This window comes from Nanorana parkeri, unplaced genomic scaffold (assembly GCF_000935625.1).
Source record: "Nanorana parkeri isolate BGI_ZX_2015 unplaced genomic scaffold, ASM93562v1 scaffold886, whole genome shotgun sequence".
In the NCBI taxonomy this organism is placed as follows: Eukaryota; Metazoa; Chordata; class Amphibia; order Anura; family Dicroglossidae; genus Nanorana; species Nanorana parkeri.
Window position 1 is genome coordinate 698,687 of NW_017307154.1, and position 11,523 is coordinate 710,209.

At 39.7% G+C, this 11,523-nt stretch overlaps 1 protein-coding gene across 1 annotated transcript; it reads right to left on the bottom strand.

Annotated features, from left to right (window-relative positions):
* Positions 1 to 7,361: 7,361 nt before the first annotated feature.
* Positions 7,362 to 10,581, bottom strand: PKIB (protein kinase (cAMP-dependent, catalytic) inhibitor beta). The gene is made up of 2 exons (XM_018565779.1): positions 10,392 to 10,581; positions 7,362 to 8,301 (listed from the first exon to the last, which is right to left on the bottom strand). Exons 1-2 carry the CDS (start codon positions 10,537 to 10,539, stop codon positions 8,216 to 8,218), a joined length of 234 nt encoding a protein of 77 aa, XP_018421281.1. The 5' UTR covers positions 10,540 to 10,581; the 3' UTR covers positions 7,362 to 8,215.
* Positions 10,582 to 11,523: the final 942 nt, after the last annotated feature.

The window sequence follows — 11,523 nt, forward strand, 5'->3', positions numbered from 1 at the left end:
AAAGCAGATGGATAGACAAAACATTTGTTCTATGTTTTGGATGGAGAAGGGAAGGGTTAGAACTTCTGCAATCTTTATATTGTTGTTTATGTCTAGTGATGAGCTGAATGTGCTTGGGTTCAGTTTGAGAGATGTTCACCGCACAATTAAAAAAAGTTCAGAAATTGTGAATTTTGCCCCATTGAAGTCTATGGGAGACAACTGCTTCTAATTGAATTTGCCCGGTTATAAGGCTAATAGGAAAGAGATTGTCAAACAAAGGGCATGGGGAGTTGAGCAATGCAAGAAGGAGCATGTACCAATGCAAAAAAAATTAGAAAAAACAGATGAGCTTAAAGGGCAACATTAAAAATGCAAAATTCCTTCAGGCTTTGGTGATGCCCTGTCTGTGGAGGGGTGCACCTGTACAATATACAGTACTAAAGCAAAATTGACATGTACCAAGAAAAAAAAGCTCATCTGCTTTGTTCTGTTTGCAAACAAAGTGGCTGCAGATTTTCTTCAATATCTATACCAGATCCTTATCCTAGATGAGGGTTTGATATGGATTGTAAGGGATACCCCACGCAAAAAAACCCAAGAAAGTGTGGGCCCCCCAAAATCCATTCCAAGAGTCTTATCTGAGCATGCAGCCTGGCTGGCCTGGAAAGGAACGGTAAGTGAACGTGTGCCTCCCCCTCCCCTTCCGCAAGCCATAGCAGGCCATATGCTCCTAAATTGGGAATGGTGACTTTCCAGGGTGGGGCCCCTTGATTAATCACCTTGGCCCCTTGATGATATGGACAAAGACCCCTACTTATCCTCCCCCCTATATGAATGAGTAAGGGGCATATAGGACCCCAGGTTAAGGAAAATAATGCCCTCAACCAAAATAATAATAATGCCCCACGATTTCCAAAAAATAATGTTCCACGATGCCCAGAAATATTAACCCACAATGTCCAAAAAGCAACGTCCCATAATGTACAAAAATTAAGTCCCACAATGCCCAGAAATAATGCCCCAATATGATAAAAAAAATAATGTCCCATAAAGTCTGAAAAATGTCCCACTTTGATAATTATCCAACAGTCCACTGGCTGCGAATGACAGCAAAGCTTCAATGCTGGCAACTAGGGCACAGGCATCTTGGCAACCAATAACCCAGGTAAACATTCAGCTGCCAGCCAAGGGAAATGAAACCCTATACCTATGCCCCCATTAGGTAGATTTACCCTGTCTGTCTCTCCTGGTGACCATTTTCAGAAAGAAAGTGGAAGAATAACAGATATACTGAAAGAATCAACAGCTTTAACAGGTAATTAAAGCTACAGGGGGAGGGGAGTGCAGAAGAACAAAGATTGATGTATTAATAACAATGACAGACTGCATTATACAGTATATATATATCATTTTTTATTTTGCCCACAGTTCAGCTTTAAGGCCAGGTGCAGTTGATATGGATGAGCAGGTTGTCCCTATGCTCTGCTTGTTAATTTAATAAAGAAATACTGCGGGGGAGTTTAGTGTGTGATAGTGTTTCTAAGCATTGCAGTTTACCATTTGAAGATAAGTCCTGCCATGCAACCTCCAGTGACAGCAACTTTGAAATTGTCAGTGGAGATAAGCAAGTTTTATTTGACTCTTATGTGAGTGTAAATAACAAAAAGCCTAAATGAACTAATACAAATTACTTTGCTATTTTAACTTTTGCAAACATAATTTACATTAATGTGAAAAAAGTAACTTCCCTTGCAAATCTCAAACAATATTATCAACCCTGCACAGTTCATCTCTGTGACCTCCAAGTGTTTTGTCCTATGGTGACAGTGCAGTCACCTGTGCCCCCTCCTCAATGGCGTCAACCTCCTTGGAACCAGTAGTCCACCCCAAGTGCCTAGAGCATATGAAACATTCCAGGCTAAATGCTGCCTTGCTTTTCATATGCTTGTGAGATAGGAGTCACAATGGGCCAGAGCTGGTCAGGGATGTAGCTGATCTCACACCATCTTCAGCCAGACAAGGATGTGTGTGACAATAGCACTAACCTGCATCCCACCCTTCACATGTCCTCAACCTGGTGGTGCAGTGGTTTATCATGAAGTAACCTGGGTTGCAGGAGGTCATTTGTCAGGCCAGAAAGGTTTGTGACCAATTTAGAAAATCATACCCAACCTGGCAGAAATGCAGCGTTAACAACAGCTTCCTGGTAATTGCCTCATGTTGCAGCTCATTGTTACAAAGACTTCTTTCTCTCCTCCACCTCCTTCTATGTGCCCTTATATCATACATCAGTGACGTGCGGTACCTCTTGCTCCGGGTGAGGCATTCCCCAGCCCCGCCTCCCGAAGCCCCGCCCCATGTGAGTCTAAGCTCCCCCCATCCGATGAAGCCCCTCCCACAATCAGTCCCCAAGCTAGTGTAAAGGAGGAAGGGAGGAGTCTCCCTGTCCCTCACATGCTCCTCACCACTGAGGCACTCATTCCATGAGGATTTCCCTGCTGTGTAACCTGTTAGATGCCGATCTGAATGGAGAAAAAGTGTCTGTCTCATGTCTGAAGCAGACAGCTTTTTCCTCCATAATTCTAGGTGAGGTTCTGCCTCACCTGTCTCCCCGGACCGCACGGCCATGTCATACATGGTAAAGAACTGAAAAAAGCCCCCTTTCCTGGCCTTGGCAGTCTAACAGTAACATATTTATAGAGTCCTTTCAATCCCCCATTTGCCTTTTCTTGTGAGTCTTTATCAAGGCACAAGAGGAGAGGGGCAGGATGTGACAAACATTAAGCATACTTTTCTATAGCTATAGATTGTCTGTCCTTTCCCAGATTTAAGCTTAAAACTTGAAGATGCACCCATCCCACTCCACTATCCAACATCCTTCCCATGACGGGCTTTTGCTGGAGCAGAAGAAGAAAAAAAAAAAGTACACCAAACCTCCACATGCTCTGTGCCTCTATGCCAACTTTGCACTTCAACTGCTTCTATACCACCTGATGAAAATGGCCCTCATCCTCCAGTTCATGAACTAAGCATGTTCCACATTAACATGTTCTCAACCACCATACTATTTTTTAATGAATGTTTTTGGTAAACATTCTTTACAGATTTACATTTTTCATTTTTTCCCCCGTAAGCTGTCCCTGCCCTGATCAACCAAACATGGGCAGTGACATCAAGGCTGTAACTAATAGACTAGTATTCCATTGAAAGGGATTAGTGGGTGTCAAGGATATAGCACTGGCTAAATGTGTCATGTCAGAGAGGTCCTTCAGCAAATGAAGGAAGGGGGTTTGTGACTGAGAAGCTGACTTTTATCCACTGTAAAAGTCAGTGGCACAGTGACAAATATCCACTAAAGATGTTATTGAAAAAACGAATACATTTATTTTATATACTTTTAACTAAGAAAAGACCAAACACTTTTTAGGTATAAGAGAATATAGCAGGCAGTTGTGGTGTGCCCGGGGTAAGGGTTGTGTTTTAGGTGCAGAGTGTTTTTACATTTTTTTTCAAAGGATACAGAAAGGTGCTACAAAAAAGAAAGCTCTGGACTAAAAGCAGCAACTGGCTGTTGTGCTCTAATCCCCAAGTAAAAGAAAAAGTAGCTATGGTGTTAACAACTAGAGAACTAGCTGCTAATCAGTTGTTGCAGAGAGATATTACCCTGAAAGATAAATATTGGTACTCTTGATACCAAAAAACAGTATTGGTGCATCCCTAGTATATGCCATAGTTTGTAGAATCTATAACCTTGACACAGTGTTTATTTTTGCTAACCAAAATAATGTAGCAGAATATATTTTGGCCTAAATTTCTGAAGAAAGACTATTTAGTTGAAAGAAACTTTTTTTTTCATTTAGTCTTTTCTACTTTATATAGAAAACATACAAAAGCAGTGATTATTAAATCTCTCCATCTCTAAGCTCTATCTGTCTAAAACAGTTATGTAAAATTCATTTGTGTACAGTGTTGCATGACTGAGTGATTGTCAGATAAATTATGGCATCACTGAAAACTGAAAAATGTACTTGGCAGGAAGTGGTTAAAGTAGATGTAAATGCAACCACAAAAATATCATATACAGTGTATATAAAAAGTGTACACACCCCTTTAAAAATGCCAGGTTTTTGAGAACCAAACTAAGCCAAGAACCAACATCAGACCAAGGTAAATCACTTCTGATTTGTTTCCACAGTTAATGTGACCTGTAATCTGTAAAATTCAATGTAAAAATAACCTAAATTGTTTAGTCGGAAAAATTAAAATAAACTGGCTGCATAATTGTACACATCCTCTTATAATTAGGGATGTGGCTGTGTTCAGAATTAACCAATCACATTCAAACTGAGGTTAAAAAGTAATCAGTACATACCTGCCATCAATTAAAGTGACTCTGATTAAGCCAATATAAAATTCAGCTCTTCTAGTAGGGTTTTTCTGACACTCAGTTGTCTCTTACAGCAAAAGAAATCTAATTGTTGCAAGGTTTCAGGAGAAGGGTACTAACTGGTCCAGAGGGCTGTCATGAGGCCTTACAGCAACATTAAAGGACCTGCAGGAATCTCTGGCAAGTAGTGGCTGTGTACTACATGTGACAACAAATCTCCCATATTCTTCATATGTCTGGGGTGTGGGGTAAGGTACCAAGTCGCTAGTGATGTGCGCTGCCTTTCTGTGCTGGGTGAGGCATTCCCCATCCCCGCCCCCAGCATGCCCCATCCCCAGCCCTGCCCCATCCCCTCCCTATCCCTCACTTGCTCATCACTGGGGAGTCACTGGTGAGGCATCGAGATCGGTGTTTTTTTTTAAATTTATTTTTTATTGGCGCTTTGCCATTGGTCCAACTATCCACAGAGTTCACGCCTCTAACACAGAGTAGAGGCTGTGACAGCTCTTGCCTCACTATATTAGGTTACACAAGCAGGTTACACAAGCCCGCTGCTTTTTAACCTAACTAGCTGTCAAAAGCCGGATGAAGCACCGCCTGTAATTAACAGTCCATGACAGGTTACTCAGTGGGGAGGCTTTCCCTTCTGTGTAACCTGTTACAGGCATCTCTGAAATGGAGAAAAAGCGGTCAGCTTCAGACTTGAAGCTGACAGCTTTATCCTCCATAATACTAGGTGAGGCTCTGCCTCACCTGCCTCCCCCTACCGCCTGTCCCTTCAAGACGCTAACCATTTTCTAAGAAAAACACCCAAGCCTGGCTACATTTGCAAAAACCTACATCAAATCTGACAAAAGCATGTGGGAAAATGTGTTATGGTCTGATGAGACCAAGCTTGAACCTTTTGGTCATCATTCCAGAAAGTATGTTTAGCACAAAAACAACACTGTGCATCACTATTATGCTTTGGGGTTGTTATTCTTCAGTTGGAACTGGAGCTTTGATCAAGGTGGAGGGAGTAATGAACAGTTCCAAATTTCAGTCAATTTTGTCACAAAGCCCTGAGATCTATCCCTAAAAGTGGAAGATGAAGAGGAATTTCACCTTTCAGCACAACGACTCAAAGCATACCCCCAAATCAACAAAAGAACGGCTTTGCCAGAGGAAGATCATAGTTTTGGAATGGCCCAGGCAGAGCCTAAAACTGAATCCAATTGAAAATCTGTGGGTTGACCTGAAGAGGGCAGTACACGGGAGATGCCCTCGCAATCTTACAGATTTGGAGCACTTTTCCATTCAAGAGTGGGTGAAGATTCCCAAGGCAAGATGTGTCAATTGCGGTGGATACATTAGTTCATGCCAATAAGATTGAATCCAAGCCATTAAAGTTTCCATTTATGCATTACTGTGTACATGTCATTTTGATGAACATATGCACATTATGTTTAAGTGTGAATTGTTTCACTGACTTTAAAATAATAAAATATGATATGCCTGCAGATATGGTGAAAAACTGAATAGCCTGGCATACATATTTTAGCCTGCGTGGGAAAAGGGAAATTATTTGAAGATTGCTAGGATTGCTTGTTACACCACAATCCACAGCACCATACCTCCTAAGAGTAAATTGCCTCCTTAGTTCAGTCATGGCATAATAACAAGTGCAATATGCTGTACAATATTATAGGACCAGCCAGCAGACCTTGAAGTAGACAGTGCTTGGCTTTCTTTTGTTCTGCACAGAATTAATCAATTGTCAGCTTCCCACACTAAAAGTCTTCATGTGTTTCCTCTGTTTCTGGTTTTCATTATTTCTCCTGATTTATCAGCCACAAAGGCATAAGTTGCCTTATGTGTGTGAAGCTTTGCCTTCAGTAAACTGACTTGTCAAGATCGGAAGCTCCAAAAATGGGAATTTGGGGGCACAGTAACTACACTGAGGAAGGTTTGGGCATACCTTGCTAAGGTGAGAAGTTTAAGGGTGCACCTTAAGGCTGAGATGCTATGTCTGCATATGTAATGTTGATTGCAAACATTTCTGAGTAAGTACTGGGGCATACACACTGAAATGGGAAGATCAGGGGTGTACATTGTGGGAGGGTGGTAATATGTGGGACCACTGTTCTGAGATAGGAAGCTCAAGGTATGCTAAGCGAAAGTTAAGGAATGTACATTGCCAAGTATAGGGGCATGTCTAGCTCAAATGGGAAATACAGAGCATGCTTCTCTGTGGCAACATTGATCTGTTGTATTATTTGAGTAAAAGCTCTCACAATTTGCTTTAGACAAGTGAATTGGTAAATCAAAGTTATCCATTTTGTAAGAGCGGTAAGCTAGATGGCTTGCTAGCCTTACCAAGAAGTGTTACCTGAATGCATGCATCTATGTGTATAGATGCTATATTGGAATATACACATTTGTGTGTGTATGTATATAAATATTTAAAGAAAGAACTTCTAATTAATTTTACCAATCTTTACAATGTAACCCCATTGACCGTAATTGAAAATATTTAATTCAGGCATAACAAAAACACTATTCATTAAAGCAGAACTACAGTCAGTTATTTATTTTTCAATTTTAGGTAAAATTGGGTAGAACCCAATTCCTTTATGTGCTCACTTTGGCAAGATTACCATTTTGTCAGTAGGACAGGAAATGGTGGCAAATATTCCAATGGGGGCACACAGCAATAAAACAAAACAGAGCCTGTAACCCTTTCCTACTCTATTCATACATGGCCAAAATCTGTTGCATGTCTGTTGTAAATGGGAAATTCTATGTGAAGGTTATTCCTGGCAGCAGGAGCCTTGGCTGACTATACATCTGTTATATACATATACTGGGACTACACTGCTGTCATTACATAATAAAGTGCCATGTTCCACTTATCTTTCTCTAGGCATATTGTATTTTGAATTATTAGCAGATGTACAGCAACTGTTACAGAATGTTACTCCCAGCTGGGTTATAAATGCCTCATGTAAATGTGTTCATCTGGCTTATAAATCAATGTTTTATTTATAGCTGTAATCTTGTTAGGCAAACACGTCCATAATAAAAGAGAATATAATCATAGTTCATCTTTCATCCCCAAGAAAGACACTTTCAGAATCACAATTTATCCATAGCAATGCCAATATCGCTTTTATTTTCATATTAAACAATTGAAGTCACAAACATTGCTACATTGTTGGACAAGATGACACACAGAAATGCAGCTCTTAGTTGCAAGCTACTGATTCTGCCAATTTTTCATGTGACCCTTTTGTTTTTTTGGGGGCAGTTTTTAGGTTATAGAATTGTCACATAGAAAACTCATGACATTAAGGCACTGAGACGATGGTTGCCTTGATTATTTTTTTCCCCCTCTTGTGCAGAGACAAATTAGCTGAAACAATATCATAGGGTGACCTAATTCTTTCAACGATTTATAACAAGTGAAATCATAGGTGTGAAACATGGTGATGTAAGTCAGGAAACACCTGATTAGCTATCCTCAAAACAAATCTTTACTGTTCCATTCTCCTAAATCATCAATACATATTGGATATGTTCTGTCCTTCAGTCATTGTTGTTAAGATTAGAGATTCCAATAAACTTGCTTCATAAAATATAATCCACTTAACATTCTTTGTCATATAGCTCTTTCCTAAAATGTGTTTCAGGCCTAGACTATATCCATCTAGAGCAGAAAATATATATCTATATTTCAGCGAGAGAGCCGAGTACCAAGAGAGACATTATTCCCACGTGAATATGTTGCATAGTCTGCGCACAGGCTGCTAGTTAGAGCAGATGAGTGCTGCTTCTCTTAGCATGAAAATTTCCCATTCAGGATCATGTTCAGGTATCCGATTTTTCTTCTGGAGTTTCAGCTGGAGTTTCTCCTGAAGGTTCTCCTCCTCCTCCTCCTCCTCCTGCACCATCATCTAACGAAAAAAAAGTAATGTAATTAGTAATTAGGCAAGTTATGTATCAAACATTTCAAGTTCACAGTATAGCACACTGCGGTGGCATAGGGGCCAGCAGATGGAACTGAAATAGGGAACCAGGAGTCCAACGTATCCAGAAGTATGTTGGATGCAGAAGATTTTGCAGCCAGCATAGCCCTTGAATAGAGCATAGATCACTAGTACAACAGGTAAGTATTAGTCCTTTTTTGCATGCAGTCCTTTTTAAAACTTTTTTTAAATCAAGCTATAGGAGTGGTGGTCAAAAGTATTGATATGGGGGTCTAAACTGGGGCCTCTGACATCACCAAGGGCCACACTTAATATTCAGTGAATGTAATGCTAAAGAAAGCTGTCAAAGACTGAAGACATGGATAGCACCTGGCCAGAGACTTCAGGTGTGCTATATGATAGGTTACAATGTTATAGTCTGATCACTATGGGAAAAGGAGATTAAGAAAATGCTTCCTCCTGCCTGCAGCAGACTGATGACATCATCTCAGCTTAGGCAAAGTCACTTTTGAAGCTCAAGGGCTGCTTTTTAATAATAAAATACTGATTTAAGAAAATATATAGACACACACACACACACACACACAGTTGTATATTGGAATATGTTAGGGATGTATTCATGCAGACTAACAGGGTTATTCACAAAAAGGTGAAGAGTTTGGAGAAGGCAGGAGAAGTGAACAATTTAGGCCTAAATAGCTGATTTGGAAACATTCTCCAATTCAGCTCACTTTGCAGTCCAGCTAAGTTGTCCTAGATTGTTCACTTCTCCTGCCTTCTCCAAACTATTCACCCTTTAGTGAATAACCCTGTAAGATCCACTTTAATATCTCTGAATGCTCTGGAGGGAAATCTTGGATTGAATGGTAGACATTGGGACTTCCATACACGGGCATTTGTTGTTAGCATCTGACATACCTTTGAAGCAGTTTGAAATAAATTGCAGTGAAAGCTTTTTTTTTTTTTTTTTAATTGCTATGTTGGCCTTTGGTTTAAGATTTGTCTTCATGTGTTCCCACCTTTTGCAGCACTTAGGATCCAGGAAGGAAAAAGAAGAGGAAACTGGTGAACAGGTCCTGTGACATCACCATGCCAGACTGATCATCTATTGAGCTATGGTGCTCCAAAGCCCAGAGATGGGCTTTAAAGACAAATCAGTTGTTGAACCTATTTTTTTATTTTCTTAAAGTTTCACAATATGTTTTCTCTTTATAGTCATTTACCCATGCATTTTATAATTGATAATTGTCTGATTTTTGCTTGGAAATGTCCTACATTACCTTTCACAGTGACCACATACAGAGACACAGTACAAGGGATAGTAGATCAGTAATGGGGAAAAAGATCAGCTGCCAAGGGCCTATATGCAATACTGGTGACAAGTCATTTGGCCTCTGCTTGCTTTAAAAGGCTTTCTTTAAATTATTTTAATGGGCACAGCTTCCACAGTTTAAGTCTTCTTTAAGTGGAGATGTACTATTGAAGCAGAGATTGTAAGAAAAAAGTTTTTGGGCTGAAGCTGTTTTTTGTAACTGCTGACCTTGGAATTTTTTGATCATCTTTAGTAACAAGGTCTTCTGCTATTCTTGGCATATCAAGCAAGCTAAGTGATCACTTAGACTGATTTTATACACCTGTCAAATGATAGGTTTGGTTTTTAATGAAGAAAATGTCAAATTGCTTTACTTAGAGAAATGACAGTTCCTTCTGAGAAGCATAGAGGCTGCCATTGCTGACTTCTACAAATGCTGGTAGCCTGGCTGCCATGCTGATCCTTAAGCTTTAGTACCTTGAGTAAGTAAAGCAGAACACTTATTCAGATAAGTATGTTTGCCCATTTCTAGCATTTCTTGAAAGAGGTCAACAAAGGCACTCCTCATATATCTCCAAACAAAAGTTTACTTTAACATTGCACCAGTATGTGAGCTGGGCAGAGTATGATGAGAGCCACAAGTCTGAGTGTACTACCCTTACTTTGTCCTATTAACCAAGCTAAAATCTGTTCCTATTTTGGACAATTATGACCATTCATACCTATACTGTAACTAAGAAATTACCTTGAGATACAGAGAGCTCTGCTAGTTTCTGTGGTAGATCAGAGGCTTCTGCCCCTGCTGGAGAACCCAAGATGTCTGGTAAGGCATTGCGGCGACCTGATCTTCCTGATGTTGCAAAATCTGTGACCCCAGGCTCCACATCAGTCATTTCTGACCTCTCTTCATAGCAACATCTGCAAGATACAGAGTGGAGAGTCAAGACTGCCGCCAGATGAACAAAATATGTAATAAAGAAAGAAATGCATGTATGATCTGTTTGGTTCTGTCTTGAATATATCAGCTAAAACCAAGGGCAAACATTTTGGACTTTAATGGTACCACACAGACACTACTATGCCACAAAATATCATATTTATTATAAACAAAGAAAAAGAAACAATGTTTTTAAAAGTTTGAGAAATAGACATCACATTCTATATCAGGATCTCCTAAAAGGCACCCCTGAAGACAGTGACCACCATCTAGCCATACATAATACAAATCTTCCAATACCAGTGACGTCAGCATATACAGGTGAAACTCGAATAATTAGAATATCGTGCAAAAGTAATTGCAGTAAGTGCTGCAAAAGGGGCCCAAACCAAGTACTGAGTACATATGCATGCTTGTACTTTTCAGAGGTCCGATATTGTTCTATGTGCAATCCTTGTTTTATTGATTGCATGTAATAATCTACTTTTTTGAGGTTGTGGATTTGGGGTTCTTGGGGTTTTCATGAGCTGTAAGCCATAATCATCACAATTATGACAAATCACGGCTTGAATTATCTTGCTTTGCATGTAATGAGTCTATCTCATATATTAGTTTCACCTTTTAAGTTGCATTAGTGAAATAAATGAACTTTGCACGATATTCTAATTATTCGAGTTTCACTTGTATATTAGATAACATCCATAAATGGAAGATTAAATGCTAATACTTCAGTGGAGCAAGGATACATCTATGCATTTTACAGGTAAAATGGAGCCTGCTTCATCAGGAGACCCTTGGGGGTAGTACAAGAGTATAGATGTCTTTTAAAAGAAAATGTATTAAAAAAAATACCACATATGTCTGGCTAGGGACCCCTTTTTACTATTGGCCAACTTATGGGACAAATCCTACCAACTATAAGATTTATTATAGTTCTGAC

Coding starts and splice junctions, on each gene's coding strand:
- PKIB (XM_018565779.1), bottom strand. CDS start 10,539: ATGACTGATGTGGAGCCTGGGGTCACAGATTTTGCAACATCAGGAAGA. Junction 8,302..10,391: donor AGAGCTCTCTGTATCTCAAG/GTAATTTCTTAG, acceptor TTTTTTCGTTAG/ATGATGGTGCAGGAGGAGGA.